At 44.5% G+C, this 16,028-nt stretch overlaps 1 protein-coding gene across 6 annotated transcripts in view; it reads left to right on the top strand.

The window, feature by feature from the left end:
• SYTL5 (synaptotagmin like 5) overlaps positions 1-16,028 on the top strand; it is an 885,600-nt gene that overhangs the window by 439,652 nt on the left and 429,920 nt on the right. For 3 of the 6 annotated variants that reach the window (XM_069636554.1, XM_069636555.1, XM_069636556.1), the window contains one exon: positions 10,036-10,155. The exons of the other annotated variants lie outside the window; for them this stretch is intronic. In XM_069636554.1, the coding sequence (XP_069492655.1) occupies positions 10,036-10,155 (120 nt within the window). The remainder of the gene's footprint in view (positions 1-10,035; positions 10,156-16,028) is intronic. 6 annotated transcript variants of the gene reach the window in all.

Raw genomic sequence — 16,028 nt, 5'->3', positions numbered from 1 at the left:
GGGGGGGAGGGGGGTGAGGGTGTGCGTGGGAGTTGGGGGGGAGGGGGGTGAGGGTGGAGGATTATTTGTACACGTTTTCACATGATTATACAATACACAGTTTGGTGTATCCTGGAAAACAGAGTGGACATTGATCATTGTGCATGTGTCTTTCAATGTCTCACAGTGCATGTAGTACATGTATCCCCACACCCAGTGCCCAATGTCCTGTCATCCTCACCCCCTCAGCTGACTTGTGACTCAGAAATATTGGTCAATCAATGCTTGTCGCACGTGACGTCCCTCCTGTGCATCGGCCCCGTGATGCTGTCCTGCCATTCCTTCCTCCTCCTCCTCCTCCTCCTCCTCCTCCTCCTCCTCCTCTGGTGGTAGCAGACCCACGTCAGGGGGCAGTGGCACGTTCCGATGGATGCACATGTTGTGCAGCATTGCACATGCCATGGTGATCTTGGACACCTTCTCGTGGCTGTAGATGAGGGCCCCACCTGACCGGCTGAGGCAACGAAATCGTGCCTTCAAAAGGCTGAAGGTCTGCTCTATCACCACCCGTGTACGGGTATGAGATCTATTGCAGTCCTCCTGGTGCCTGTTTTGTGGGTTGCGGACCGGGGTCATGAGCCATGGCTTCAATGGGTAGCCAGCATCACCTGCATGAGAGTGGAATGAAGGTAAGTGTTCGTGCAATCATGGTGGAGAATTGGGCTAATCTGACATTGCAGCAGGTGTTCACTGGCCATGCACACATGTCCCAGGATACAGTCACCCCATTACATCGTACAATGGCGTTGACTGTCCCACCCTTATGCATCTCTCTACCCCACCCTTTACCACCCGGGTGGAGTATGCTGACAGCCTACTCACAGCCCCAATGGACTGCCATGGCCCATTCCGGTTACTCACCAAGCAGCCAGGTACGTCGTTCAGCATGCCGCTCCATGTAGCGTGGTAGTGTAGAGTTGCGCAGGACCAAGGAGTCATGAGTTGATCCTGGGTATCGGGCATTGCATTGTGTGATGGCTTTACTGGCATTACACACCATCTGGACGTTGATGGAGTGATATTGCTTGCGGTTGCGATACGGCACCTCCATGGCATGGGGAACCACCAATTCTACGTGGGTGCAGTCGATGGCACCTATGCAATTTGGCATGCCTGCAAGTGCATGGAAAGCAGCTTTGGTATCATATGTCTCCTGGGGAGTCCGGGGGAGGCATATGTAGTCCCTTCTGTGCTTGAGGAGGGCATCGAGCACTTGGTTGAGTATCCGGGAAAATATGGGCTGTGAAATGCCATGCATGTGCCCCACTGTATGCTGGTAGGTCCCTGTGGCAAGGAAGTGGAGCACAGACACTACCTTTAGTAGAGGGGGGATGGCAGTGCTGATTTCTATTAGGCTCACTATGTCGTTATGTATCAGGGCCACTATGGTGGTTATCGTGTCCCGGTCAAGCCGGTACAGGGTGTGTATCTGCTCTGGTGTGAGGTTGAAGGGGGCGGGTCTGATGCGTGGAATTGGGGGCTGACGGTGTGGTAATGGTGGCTGCACCGGTAGGGCATGCTGGGCCTGTCTCTGCCTCCTTCTCCTCCTGTGTATCCTCTGTGGTGGGGACTGTGGTTGCTGTGGTTGCTGTTGTTGATGTTGTCGTCGTTGCTGCCTTGCAAGCAGGGCCTCCAGCTCCATGAATGCTGCGAGAATTGGTATCATCTTGGTGTGGGAGGGGGTGTGGTGTGTGGGTGTGCTCCTTTTGTGCTGTGCCTGACTCTATGGACTCCACCTGTGCTGATTGGGTGCACCTGTTCCTCTTTCTGGCACTGTTCAGGGTTGTTAACACCTTCTCTGCGATGCCGGTAACTACGCCATGGCGTTAAGGTACTTTGCGCCCTTGTGGAGGCCGTTTTTACCGTGTCCGCTTTACTTGGGATCAGCACTGGTTTACGCCTTAGCGTTATTTCCGACGTGGTGTGTCGGGCGCGCGACACTGGTCCGCTATTTACGCCGTCGTACTTTACGGCGGCGGTAATTACGGTGTGAAGGGTCGGAATAGTCCACGGCGGAAAAGGATGGCGGAATTACTTTACCGCCATCGTTTTTCCATTAGCGCCGGACTCGGAATGAGGCCCACTGTTTCACACTGGCTTTTAAATGTCATTTTTTCCTTATGTTACATGTGTGCAAAGCCGTATTTCATTTTTTGAAATACAGTCCTGTAGATCATAGGATGTTCTTTTAGTTTTACCTTTTGAATGTGTTTGCAATTACTGTTTGTAATTACTTTTGGTTATGGACATGGAGAGGTACGGCCCCTTTTCTTTGATGTGACATGAAATGAAAAATTAAAGCCAGGCCATATTTCATTAGCAATGTTTTGATCGCTGCGTTTTTCATGAACGGGAAATAAAGCCATGTCAAGTTGCATTTTGATGAAATCCTTGCTGCTCATGTGAATGAACAGTCAGATAATGCTGCTTTCTGATGGATGGCCTAACTTTTTGGCATTCTGATGGAATAAAACAACGCATGCCTGTTTTATCAAGCGGCGCATAACTTTGTGGTATTTCAGATGAGAAAAGAAAAACAAACGCAGGGCTGTCTTGAATGCAGTGCACAACTTTGATATTCAGATGACAGAACAGCAAATGTAGAGCCGTTTTTCAATGCAACTTGGTGGTTCAGATGAAAGCAAAGCAAACACAAGGCCATTCTTCAATTCAGTGTTCAACTACTTGCCACAAATGTGCCAGGAAACTAAGCACAGCCATTTTGGGTGAAAGGTTCAAATGCTTGCCACACATGTGCCAGGGAAGCAGAGCACAGGTGTTTTTCGTGGCAATGTGTAAATACGGTTTTGAGGTGAAGGGGGTTTCTGTTAGGGGCCTTAAATGCACCCCACATTTGAACGAAGATGATGTTATGGTGGGGGTGAGGCATACATATTGTTCTTTATTTGGGGCTTGAAGCCCTCAGCAGTACTTTAAAAGCAATTTGGTTTAGGTGGCATGTTGGTTTAGGCCCTTCACTCCAGTGTGCCCATCCCCAAACCACCACATAGATTAACGTTGAGTGGGGCAATATGCCAGTCAGCCTACAGTGAACATTAAGCAGGCAGCATTGGACTCTGCAGGCAAAGGGCCCTGTCGGATCTAAAAGCTAATTGGCATCATGGATGCATGGTGCTATCAGTGATTGGGAAGCAGGGTTCAGACACTGAAGGTCCACCACATGTTTGTTGCAAGCACGTGCTTTATGGTTCACTCATAGGACTGCTGGAATTTAGTGGATATTCATGAAAATACCACTGGGACAGAACAGGCGTTGCTAATGGTGCATGCTAACACTACACACAATTGTTGCCAGGTGCTGATTAACTGACTCGCACGGCAGCTTTGAACCCTGGAGATGTGGTCGGTAAGAGTGCTCACACATGTAGATGCTTAGCTGATCTACCATACGTTTTAATACATATGTTAAATATAAACCAATAAGTGATTTGATAAAGCCTTCAAGTGTCACTGAATGACTTTAATGCCTTGTCATGAATCTTGGACCTTTAAATTGTGCGTATACACGTTTTTCAAATATAGACTGATTCATCGCATACACAGAGTACTGCTGCTTTTAAACAAGGGGCTAAGACCACATTGTGCAAAGGAATTAATGCGTTCGTGAGGAGCAGAAAAAGTGATTACACCCAACTCTTTTATTTGTCATGGCCAACTCAGATTTGAGTTTTGCCCTTCGAGTGATGAACCTTCAAGCCATAGCTTCAACGGAGTCATAAATTGTAGAATGCAAAATAAAAGGTTACTTACACTAATCACATCTTAGTCCCTATGGAGGGGCTTGTCTTGCTAAGGAAACAGCATGGTAAAGTAGCTTGGCAAAATATGTGTTTATTGGTTGCTAGAAAGACATTTGGGCCTCATTACGAGCATGCTGGTCTGGTAATAACGGTGCCAGTAAGCCTTCTGGCACCGTTGTTACTGGGCCGGCACACTCCAAGTTCTGCGGGCGGGGACTGTCCCGCCCGCCATGTCAGACCTGGCGGGCGGAATCTCACCTGCCCACAGACTTTGACGGAAGCACCGGCACTGTTGCGCACAGTCCTATTGGACTGAAATGGGAATGGGGAGTAACAATTGCCGCTGCCTGACTTACCGGACCGCCGGGGCTGTACTGCCCCGGTTATTCTGGCAAGTCAGGCGTTGGTAAATCATCACGAGTCTGGCGAGAGCCTGCTGGTTTTACTGTCACAGCTACCACCGGACTCGTAATGAGGCCCATTATTATATTTTGGAATTCTTTTGAATTAAATGCAATCTGATTTAGGCACATGGTTTCATATCTATTATTGCATATTCCGTTAGTAATTGCTAGTCGGTCTTCAACGTTGCAGCTCTTTATTCATTTGGTTTGTAATTATTCTATCTTATTAAGAATTTCTGCACATGTATGCTTCTTAAAGAACACTTGCAGGGAGCAGGATTACAGCGCAACACGTTTTTGTGTGCTTCTTCGGTGTGCTGAATATGTTTACTTGTGATGATTTGTTGTACAGCTCTCTCACCGCACCAGACATGCCCTATTTCAGGAATACACGATCCCTCAATGAACGAGCCTGTAGCACAAAGTAAAATCATGCATGTAGTAGATGACAAATCAATAGTGGAGCCACCGTTCAGACATTATTATTTGCTGCACCGGATGGTATAGGCCCAATTTGAATGTCACATTTGGAACATATTCCACAAATATGTGTTGTTACATTTTCAAGCTATGTCAAGGAAGTCAACTGTATTGAACGATCTGTTGGGGTAGCTGAAATGATTGGCAGAACCCAAATGCATATTATTTTCTTTGGCACTGCTTCCAATTTTACATTGAAAACAGTCCAGGTTGGAATACACTCGGATAATAACTTGTTTTTACAAGTTAATTTTTGGAAGCCTGTCACTATTGTATCATCATCTATCCTGCTTACAGATTATGTGCTGCCAATATTCAGCCAACAGAATTTTCTGTACTTCAAGTGTTGCATAGAAATCGTGTCAAGTCTACTTCTCTAAAGTATTTCAAGACGTTAGCTCTTCTGTTAACATCAGATTCTTTCCATGTGGTACTCTTTGGCTTTGCAAGGTATGGGCTACTCTAGAAGGGTAGTTTCTATAGTGAATGATTTAGCATCTCGCCATCCGGTGTCCCACTTCCACTCCCCAAAGACCCCTCATCTAGGTGATCCTCCCGCACTGGCCCACCCCTAGCAACTGGATCCAAAACCGATAGCCGTGTCCTGGCCACCTGGATGACAGATCCCTGGGAACTAGCCAGTGAGACACCTTCAGGTTTCTCACAAGCTTTGGTGCTTTTTTCTGAGCCCTGGTAATTCTGTTACCAGCACTTTACAGCCGCATTACTGCATCGCCATACTATGAGTTTGGTGGTAAATTGTCCTTACTTACAAAATTGGCGGAATTACAGCAGTGGAATTACTGCCAGTGGTAATTCTGCTGAAATACCCATGGTGTCTTTTAGACTCTAGAAATGGGGAATTACACCATCCTACCACCACGTGTAATCCGATCGTAAACCAACGAGACCAAGTGACAGTAACAGTAATCAAGTTTGGTAGTTATTCAGTGAATTTACAGAATGACCACAAAACTAGTTGAGGCCCTTTCTGTACATTTCTGCGTAGCTTTCTTTGTGATATACTACGTCTTTTGCATGACCATCTTTTGCATTGATACCCCAGCTTAAACTTCAGTTTCTATTGATTGCTTTCACTCAAAACATCATACATCTACTGACCTGCATCTACAGTGGAAACAGTATGTAGTGGATACCACCAACTTCAGGTGTATCGCCAAAAAAGCAGGTAATTTTGGGGAATTGCTTATCAATACTTTGGGTTCATGTACAGTACAGGGAAACTCCTTCCTGCTCACTGAGCTCTCATCAGTATCTTCATGTTCTTCCAATTGGGTTTTGTGCCTGGCATGTAGTGTATTAAGGTTACATTTGTATGGGCACTTATTGTAACAGGAAGGATGCCACCTTTGATTATCTTGTTTTATTTATTCTGCAGTTGCATTTTGAAATTGCTCTGCAAGGTGTTTATAATCACTGTGCTCACCCTGATATTGAATTCTTGCAGCATCAAGTTGTTTTATCAGTAGATTTTGAGTTTTGAACAAAATATTCCTTTTGATGCCAGTAACACAATAAACACGTAAGAAAGCAAAACAACATGAGGGCTTGCATTTGGATGATGATAGTTGATCTAGCTGCATTATATCTTCCATAATTTCAGTCACATGGTTGTACCTCAAAAAGATAATAAAATGAATTATTGAAAATAATTGACAAAACTAAGCATATGCCACTAATACTGTAACTGCATATATGTGCTATAAATATGGAAATCTATAAAACATCATTGCCTTAAGAGTAAATGCTGTTCATGCCACCTTTTAGGCCTGCACATATCTTTGAAATGAAACCACAGAAATTAAAATGTGTCCATAAATATTGGAGATATTGAATAATTTAGGTACCAAGTTGGCAGCCATCTTTATAACATCATTAATACTAAATGCTTTCACCACAGTGACAGCATGGAAATTAGTCATCTATAGCTACTTTCGCTGACACAAAATAGTGCCACCTTTTCATCACTAAAACTGCCAGAGAGCTTTTTTTCTACATCTGCTCTTCTACTAAATACACTAGAGGTGCTGTGCAGAGATTCACAATATTAGGTGTGATTTAGAAAACGTGGACAAGATGGCCAGACAGTATTCAACAACTTGATTTTGATGCAACCTAGAGCCTTCATACATTTAGGGAAGATCTCGCTCTCAACAGAAAAAGATGAAGGGTGAAGAGGCCTTTGAGGTCAAATCACAGGAGAAGGATATTCAGGTGTCATATTGGATGAGTTCTAAGCAGTTTATGAAAGGGACAAGGCCACGAAGAGCTAGAGCAACATTCAAATGCAGTGAGGGCTGTTTGCGGCTATTAGAAATATTACCAACCCCACTTGCATAAATGCCATTATTCCGGCATCTCAAAAGATGGTTAATGACTTTAATATTTCTTTTTTCAGAAGAAATTGACCTGATTAGGACTGACATTGATATGCAAGCAGTGGTCCCTCATAATGAAGTGACTACTGAGAGTGCACATTCTGACAATGAAACGACCGTGCCTGAATTTGCATTTTCGTCAGTTACTGCAGAAAGCATTGTTAAACTGATAACCAACCTGAAACCCACTGATCACAGTTATAACCCTATCCCGGCCCACTTGGCCAAACAGCATGTGCACGCCCTTAGCGGGGCTATCCAGACATTGTTGAATGCCTCGCTAACTCAAGGTTGTGTGCTTGTGGAATGAAAACATTCCTATCTCACCCCTCTGTTAAAAAAGTCAACATTTGACAATAAAACATTGTCTAATTATCGTCCTATTGCTGGTATTTTGTGGCCTGCCAAACATTTAGAGAAAATTGGAACCATACAGCTACTGGATTTCCTGGAAGAAAACAACATCCTAGACTCATATCAGTCAGAATTTAGACCTGGTCACAGCACTGAGACGGCCTTAATTGCAGTCTGGGATGACCTAGTAATGCTAGACTTGTCGGCAGCCTTCGACACAGTTGATTTTGGCATTCTCAAATCAAGACTATCAACATTGGCACATGTATCCGAAGAGAGTGGTTTATCTCTTTCCTGACCGATCATTCTGAGCAGGTCAAGGCAGGTCCTTACCAGTCTGATTCACTGCCGGTAACCTGTGGAGTTCCACAGGGGTCTTCTCTGTCTCTGCTATTGTTCAATGGTTACCTCAGTCCGCTGCTCAATATCTTTGCTCAGTTTGACTTACATTATCATTCATATGTGGACGATACACAGATCTACATCCGGTTAAAGCAATCACTGAAGGCAATGGAGTGAGTTCTAAAATGCACAGACAATATTCAAACTTGGATGCTGGAAAATAAGCTCCAACTGAACGCTTCTAAAATTGAGATTATTTTTTTTGGTCCAAAAAAGAAATTAGCAAATTTATTACTCCTGGTTCCCTCTGCAACTTTATTTGAAACTGCTACCAAATATACTCAGACAGTAATAAACGTGGGCTGCATTTGGCAGTCCAGCATGAGTTGTAATTTCCAACTAAAACTTCTCAAGCCTAAACTCTCGCTCATTTCCGAGAAAGATCACCCAACTGTAGTTGTAACTCTCACAAACAATACATTTGACTGCTGCAATGCCCTCCTAATGAGCATACTGAAATATCAGCTTCAGCGGCTCCGGTTTGCCCAAAATTCTGAGGTGCGATTGATTTTCACGCTACCCTGGGAAACAGTCATTTCAGAGTTCCAGAGAGACCTTCACTGGCTCCCAGTAAGCAGCAGATCCATTTCAAGATGTCTGGTTTTCAAGTGTATCCATGGTCTCACCCCAATTTATCTATCATCTAAGATTGTAACTCACTGTCCCACACCGGCACTTTGGTATCCAAGGTAAAAGGCCGGCTAGTGATTCCCCCCTCCAGACCCACTACACGGGGGAACAGATGTTTCTCCATTGTGGGCCCTCGAGCCTGGAATTCCCTTCCGCTAAGGCTACGCCAAATTGATTATTTACCTATTTTCAGGAGGCAACATAAAACCTATTTGTTCAAGTAATTCTCTGGGCTAATCTAAAACAAGTAATTCATGTATATATATATTCGGTTATTGGCTGCCAGATGCAGTTTCTGTCAGGCCCCCATGGTGTATATGCATGTTACAAATATAAAAATCAAATCAAATCAGAAAGGCAGTCCCTAAAAAAGAGAAGGCTGCATCACTGCTCACCTCTGTGTTCGTCGAAGTGTACACTCTTATGCAGCCTTGTGCCCCATGTATGTTGGCATCATAGAAATGATGGCATAGATGTGTGGCAGTCCAAAGATGGACACCCAAGACAGACAGTGGTTAAATTGTGTCTGCTATATGGAGAACCTCTCAAATATAAATAGGTTTACACTGATCAAAAGTGGGGATACCGGAATACAATATATGTGCACCCAAGACAGAGAATGGTTAAACTGTGTTTCCTATATGGAGAACGTCTCAAATATAGATAGGTTTACACTGGACAAAAGCAGAGATAGTGGATGTAATATATCCATTCGTGTTCCTATGGAAAAGAAAAATAGTCCAAGAGGCAAATATCATTCAGTGAACAACCTTTCCAAATTGAGGCAAGATTAATGATACGCAAGTATTATTTCACTCTATTTTCCATTGGAAGGTAAATAAAAACATATGCAACAGTCTCAAAGTGGAAGTGGCAGAGGTGAATACTGCAAATGAATGAAGAGACCTGGCACAAACAAACAATAGTAATAGCATTCATCAACCAAAGGTCTCTTTCCGGTCGACGTTTCTGTGATTGTTTTCAAGCAGGAAAATTGAAAATGGGTCTGCCATTCATTGGCCTACAACCAATAACTGGTGCTGCTGTGCTTAATAGTGTTGTCAAAAGATGAATTCAGATTATTAGATCGGGAAGACAAGGGGAGTGTGAGAGAGGCCCTATCCAAGTGGCTGCTCTAGAAAGCTACATATTGCATCAGAAATGCAGTGACGTCATGTCAACAAATATACTTAGATACAAGAGTCGTCAGAAGTAAGGTGCTCTTTTCAGGAGCGTGGTAATGGATTGTTTGGGTGTTATCCTGCCCATTGCCATCACTCAACTCCCTGGCCATGGATGCCCGCCAAGATCTACAATGTTTACATAGTTCTACCGCCAAAGGGTATGAGCAAAAAATCAATTGGAAACACAGAGATTTTCCAATACAAGTATCTGCTACTAAAGTAATGGGTGGTTGGTGCCCTCAGATAAGAAAAGTGTCCTGTTCTATGTTGCCCATTTCAAATGATGTCCAATTACAGGGGAAGAGGGAAGATAACACTCGAGTAGGAACATCTATTACTTCCTCACATCAGTACTGAAAGTATGCATGTATTTGTTTTGCAGTATTTTCAAAACTGGCCGTTCAGCAAACAAAGCGGAGGATAGCAAAGGCATTGGCGGAGAGGCTGACACTCAAAGTCTGCGCAGTGCCAGGAGCACCAGATCAATGCCTCGTACCAATGGGTGAGTGACTGAATAACTATTTAGTCATGCATTTACAATCAACCAATTGTGGCGTGAAGGCACAATCTGTAGCCCAGAGACCCTGTCGCTGGAAGGCATTTGAACAAGGCAGGGTTGTGGATCCCTAGAGCTAACCTATAAAAGCAACATATATTTATTTTGATTGTTCTTATGTTGTTACTCATTTTGCTGCACAATTGCCCATGTCAATGTAGTCTAGTATTACTTCTGATTTATTTGAGGTATATTCGTAATGCCCCCACTCCTGGATTGACCCCTGTTTTACATTCTCCCGCGCCACTAATGCTGAGTGATGGTGTCTCGGCCATTCTGCTTTGGTAATGCCTTTACCACTGCTCAAATTAAGACTCCCCCACTTTTGAGCAATTAGTGCTCTCTCTCTCTCTCTCTCTCTCTCTCTATCTCTCTCTCTCTCTCTCTGTCTTTGTCACGCGCCAGTTCTCTTTGTCTCTCTGTGGTGTGTATGTGTGGGGTGTTTGGACCAGAACCCAGATTGGAGGGGGTTTGCAAGTCAGTCTCTTTCTCTCAGTTGTCTCTCTTTAACTCTCTATTTATCTATCACTTTCTGTTTCTGTGTGTGTAGCATGTAAGAAAACTCTGGTATGTTGCTCCTATATCCGCAGCATTTTACTGAGCCATTCAAGCTTGACTCTGGAGAGAATTATCTAAGTGAGGAATTCTTGCAAAAGTTCTGCCATCAGACAAACACATACTTCCACATAGTATATACGGAAACGAATTGCTTGACAAATATAATCCAAAACTTGTACAGTCTTTATCAGTGCTGTTTCTTTGCCCCATAATGTTTTCTGTGTGTAGATTCGATGTCCCAAACTCGCTCCTACAACTTTGGGCTTTTCTTCTAGCACTAGGAAGCCAACAAATAACTGATTACCAGATACAAGTCTGTAATCTTCGGTTTAACACCAACTGACAACATCCTTTGCATACCATCAATCAATGTTGCATCTGTGCTTTCTGTTGAACATTCAAATGTTTTTCCTTTGTCCATCTTTGTTTTAAACTGAACATTGTACACTCATTGGATGAAATATTCCCATAAGAATTAGCACCCAGGACTGGGGGTCAGGGGCAGCACAGCCAATCAGGTTTCTGGGATCACAGGCTGAAATCTCTGCCTGTGTTTCATGGAACCCCTAAGTCTGCCTACCCCGCCGCGGGCCGCCCTCTTTTCCCCACCCTTTCCTTTTATTATTCTTCAACTTTTCACAGTCCCTCTCCCTAGCCCTGCTTACCTGATTGTGGCGGTGGTGCAGCTTCTCGGTTTGTAGCTGCCACGGAAATAGAAGAGGGGCTCTATGTGGAACCCCAACTTCCATAACCATGGTGCCATCTTGGCACAGTATTTTCATTAAATGAACGCGTCCCATTCTTTGAATGAAAATACTTTTTTAATTTATTTTTCAACACCCCGGGTTACCGCTTTGGCAACCCAGGGTACTTATAGTGTTAGCACACTGTTCCAAGGGCTGAAACGGGAGTGTCAGGGGTGCGGGTGGAAGGGTAATATCCTGGTGCCCTCGTTGGGCTGTTACCCCCCCCCCGTTCCAGCCCTTGGAACGGGGTGCTAAAGCAATATAATTGCCCCTCATCAGGCCATTTGCTAGGTGGTAACATCCTTGCATACAGGCCTTTGGCTTTGCTTTGGTCTATTTAAATATGCTACATGCAGATATGTTCTAAAATTGCCCCTGGAATGCAGCATTATTTCTTAATGAAAACTATATGATCATGTGTAACATTCTGATTCTAAATGCCGAAATTAATAGACATTGATGGGGCATGGAATAACATTCAGTTTTCATTTTTTTGGGTCGACTTTTGTAACAAACATGCAGAATCTGGCATATGTGTAATTTCATGCTGTCATTCAAAAATAGTCGTCAAATGTTATTATATAAAACAGTTCTGCATTTATTTTTTATTAAAGAGGGTTTGACATTTCAGAGAAGTCGGAAATAGTATGCACTAGATTTATATATATTTTTATTTCTAAAAAATATATTTTTTAAGAAGTGTGATTTGCATAATTGGTACAGATTATTAAAACATTTCTATGCAATTTCTAGTTTTATATTATGTATTTGAAAGTGTTCACTTTGGTCATCCCAGAATTAAATAAACATGAGCACAAATAAGTCCCTTGCACTTTCCCCTTGGCTTCGTCCAACTGGAAAGTACCTTTTGCTGCCCTCCAAGCATGATTCCCATCCACCACATTCAGAGCCACCCCTTTGTGTATCTCCAAGGCCTTGATACACATTTCCTCTTTATCCCTCGCCTTTAACTTTCCCACACTTCCATTATCCACATCTGCTCACAAACACACTACAGTCAGTCCAACTAAGCCACGTGGCAATCTATATATCCCATCCAAAAGAGTTCAAACTCAATGCGGCTCCTGGACAACCAACCTATGTACCACACACACCCGAAGAATGCATCCTAAGATCCAGTGCAGGCCCCACCATACATATATGCGTCCAATCTGCATGCTTCAACACAACAATAAGAGCTATCTGACATGTTACCTCTCTCCCCTCTAACCAAACCCACCCATGGTCTCTTTCAGATACGCTGACCGCGTGGAGACAGGGCATATGGCAGCGGTGCCCAGTATGAATCTCAGTGACATAGATAACATCGACACAAGCAGAAGGACTGCAAAGAGACCACAGTCATCTTCCTGCACTTCCTACGATTGCGGCCATCTTTTCAAGGCTATTATCCTGCTGCAAACATTCATACATATGTCCCTTTTTTCAAAGCGTGTACGCAGTCCTTACTCGTTTCTGCCCTCTGCAGTTTGTAAATAAGGCTATAGCCATATACCCCCATGTTCATTGTCACATATGAGACAGCCCGTCTCATGAGCCTCACTCTCGGTGACCAGCCCTTTGCTCCGGAAAAAATTAAGCAGAATTTACTCTGGATTTTTAACCCTTTGTTTCAAATAGAGAGATGATCTTTAAGACATCAGCATGTCAATAAACGGTTTACTCATCAACTAGAACCAGAAGAGACGCTCACCCAAGCCTTTGAAACAACATGGTTGAGCAATTGGAGATGGAGTGTACACCAGTGTCATGTAAATGCCACATGTGCTTCTTCTATCACAATAATATTGTACTAATGCTCAGGTTGCCAGATGGCCTCTCCATGAATACTGGAGAGATCACTGATGGCCTGGCACATCCCCAGAAACTTTAGCTAGAAAAGTCTTGGAAGGACTGTATGACCTCTTCCACAGAAATAATTTACAAATAAAGTGGTTCAATTTGGTGTGCGCTGAAGAGACATTTGTCCAAAGTGCTACATAAAGAATCAGTTAGCTTGTATCAGGACAGGACAGGAAACATACAGACCGGCCTACAATGTGTTCATATAGACACTTAACAGTGATGGTTGGAAAGCATTGAACCAGTCATAAATACAGGCATTGATCTGGGCAGTGTTCCATTCCATCATTCCTTAACCCGATGTACCTTTGCAGAATGGGAACATTGTACACGTATCATTTTTGGTCCCAACCCAAAAATGCGAAGTCCATACGGACTCCAACAGTACACAGTGCAGCATGCAAAGCTTTCAAATATTCATAACGCTTGGCAATTTCTCTGGGCAGTTTTCTATTCCACGATTGTTTAGCCTGCTGGGTCATTACAGAAGGTTAAACATACAAATATCCGCCTTGATAGCAGTCAAACATAGAGGCCATCCAGCACAAACTGCTAGATCACATTCCAACTCCACAGGACCACATGCAGCTGTGCATGCTTGAAGAACATATGCACTAAATCATCAGAGTACACGGAAGTCTATTTTCCCTGTTGTTGCTAACCCCTCTCCTATGCTGATTCCTCCTTTATTGGAAGGATGATGCTCCCCCTCTCGTTTATTGCAACATTCCACAAAATGGTGTGAAAGAGATTCCTTTATGGTGGACATTTAAGACATGTGATTTGCAAGCCATGGTTTTGTGCATGCTGTCTTTTTCATTGTTAGATGCACTATAAAAAATCTATTTTTCTGATGCTTGTTAATCTGCTTAGAATCACATGCTGTGCATAAGGTCCGACATCCAGTGGTAACCGCGGAGTATTGCATCTTGTTTTTCAGAGACCGAAAGGGGACGTCGGCACAGGCGTGTCTGTAACACTATACCTATCGTGACGTGTCTAGTACCCAAAATCCCTCACACGCCGTGGTCCCTCAGATTGTTTTTTTCCGCCCAGATACTGGTCACCCTTAGCAGAGCTCTTACTAGAGACATTGTTTATCTTTACCGAATTGTCGGTTTATTCCCCATTAAGTCACTTCGCCCAATAAGAACATCTTTGACGAAGACTACGGGGGAATCGTCTAAGGCGGTGGGTTTCGGCACCTAAGATCCGGCGACCGGATTTCCACGTGGTCGGGCCCTCAGGCCGACCTATACAGTAGGGAGAGTGTGTTCGGGGTGGCCATATTATTATTATGTCTTTCCTCCTTTCCACTGTTTTCCCTTTCGGTCTGGTCATCCTTCCCTTTTGCTGTGGAAAGGACTCCCTTTAGATACTGCCCTGTGTGTGGGGTCAGATATCCTTGGAAGGACGAGCACAGGACGTGTAACGGTGTTTGGCGTGTAAACTCCTTAAGCCTAAAACCCTTAAGGATCTCCGTGTAAAGCGGTGGGCCGCGTACGGCATGTCACGCGTGGAGCCTCCCTCCCCAACCGCGACACCAGCCGAAAGTAACGGGGGTACTTCGGATGACCAAACGTCCAATGCGGATGTTATAGACCTTGAGGTGGACACTTCTAGGTCCGCCACGTCCGTCCTAGACCCTTCCAGGCTTGACTCTGGTCTTGCTACAGGGACCACACCCAGCGACAGGGGCGTACAATCGCATCGCACTAAACATACAACCCCTTACACCGTCTTCGACACCTTCGTCGAAAAAGGCGAAAGCGCCAAAGGGCCCGCCGAAAACTTTGATGGTTCCCTCAGATCGTTCAGATCCAAAGCCTTCCCCGCATCCGCAGAAGCGTATGACGACTGGGCAAACGAAACCTAATAAGGGCGCTACTCCCCAAACTACACGCGGCGAAGTTTCGGAACCAGAAACGTCGACGATTTCCAAGGCCTCTATAGGCCTGAAAACTACGACTAGGCCTTTACCCGGAAAACTGGCCGCTGGGCTTTCTGGTGCCGTGGACGGTGTTTCTACTACCGACACATCATCGGAGGCTTTGTCTCACGATTTGGGCCGCGATTCCGATGACACTTACGAGGATAGCCAAGAGCCCCTCTCAGACACCCTGAGAAGCTCCTCTCGCCGCCATAGGGCGGAGAATGTTGTTTCTCCTCACCTAGGTCCGTTTGGGTCCTCTAAATGGACTACAGAGAAATTTGAGAGGTGTATGGATCGGCTGGAGCACTTTATCAGGGCTTCTGATCAGCCTCTGCCGAAAAAGGCTCGGGTAGACCCTAACCTTCAAATACAAGATGTTCAGCCTCAGGTTTTCCATCAAGAAGACGTGGTCCAGATGGACACATATAGGGACATCTATACTGAAGAAGAAGAGTCTTCTTTTCTCGAAAATTATGAAGAAGATCAACAGGCAACGGACAACTGGTTGGAAATCCAGCAGGAGGGCAGGATCCTTGGTCACATCAAGGTCAGGACTCTGATATTTTGTGCGTCGCTTCTCCTCCATCCACCCCGGCTCGGCAGGCCTCCCCTGTGGATGATCAAATGGCTTTCAACTCCATGTTGAAAAAAGCAGCAGAATTCTTCAAAATTGCCACTCAAGAGGCTTTGCCTGAGCAGGATTTTGTGGAGGACATTAT

Source organism: Ambystoma mexicanum, chromosome 7p (genome assembly GCF_040938575.1).
Source record: "Ambystoma mexicanum isolate Mex_15411 chromosome 7p, UKY_AmexF1_1, whole genome shotgun sequence".
Lineage (NCBI taxonomy): Eukaryota > Metazoa > Chordata > Amphibia > Caudata > Ambystomatidae > Ambystoma > Ambystoma mexicanum.
This window is presented reverse-complemented; position numbering and strand designations above follow the sequence as displayed.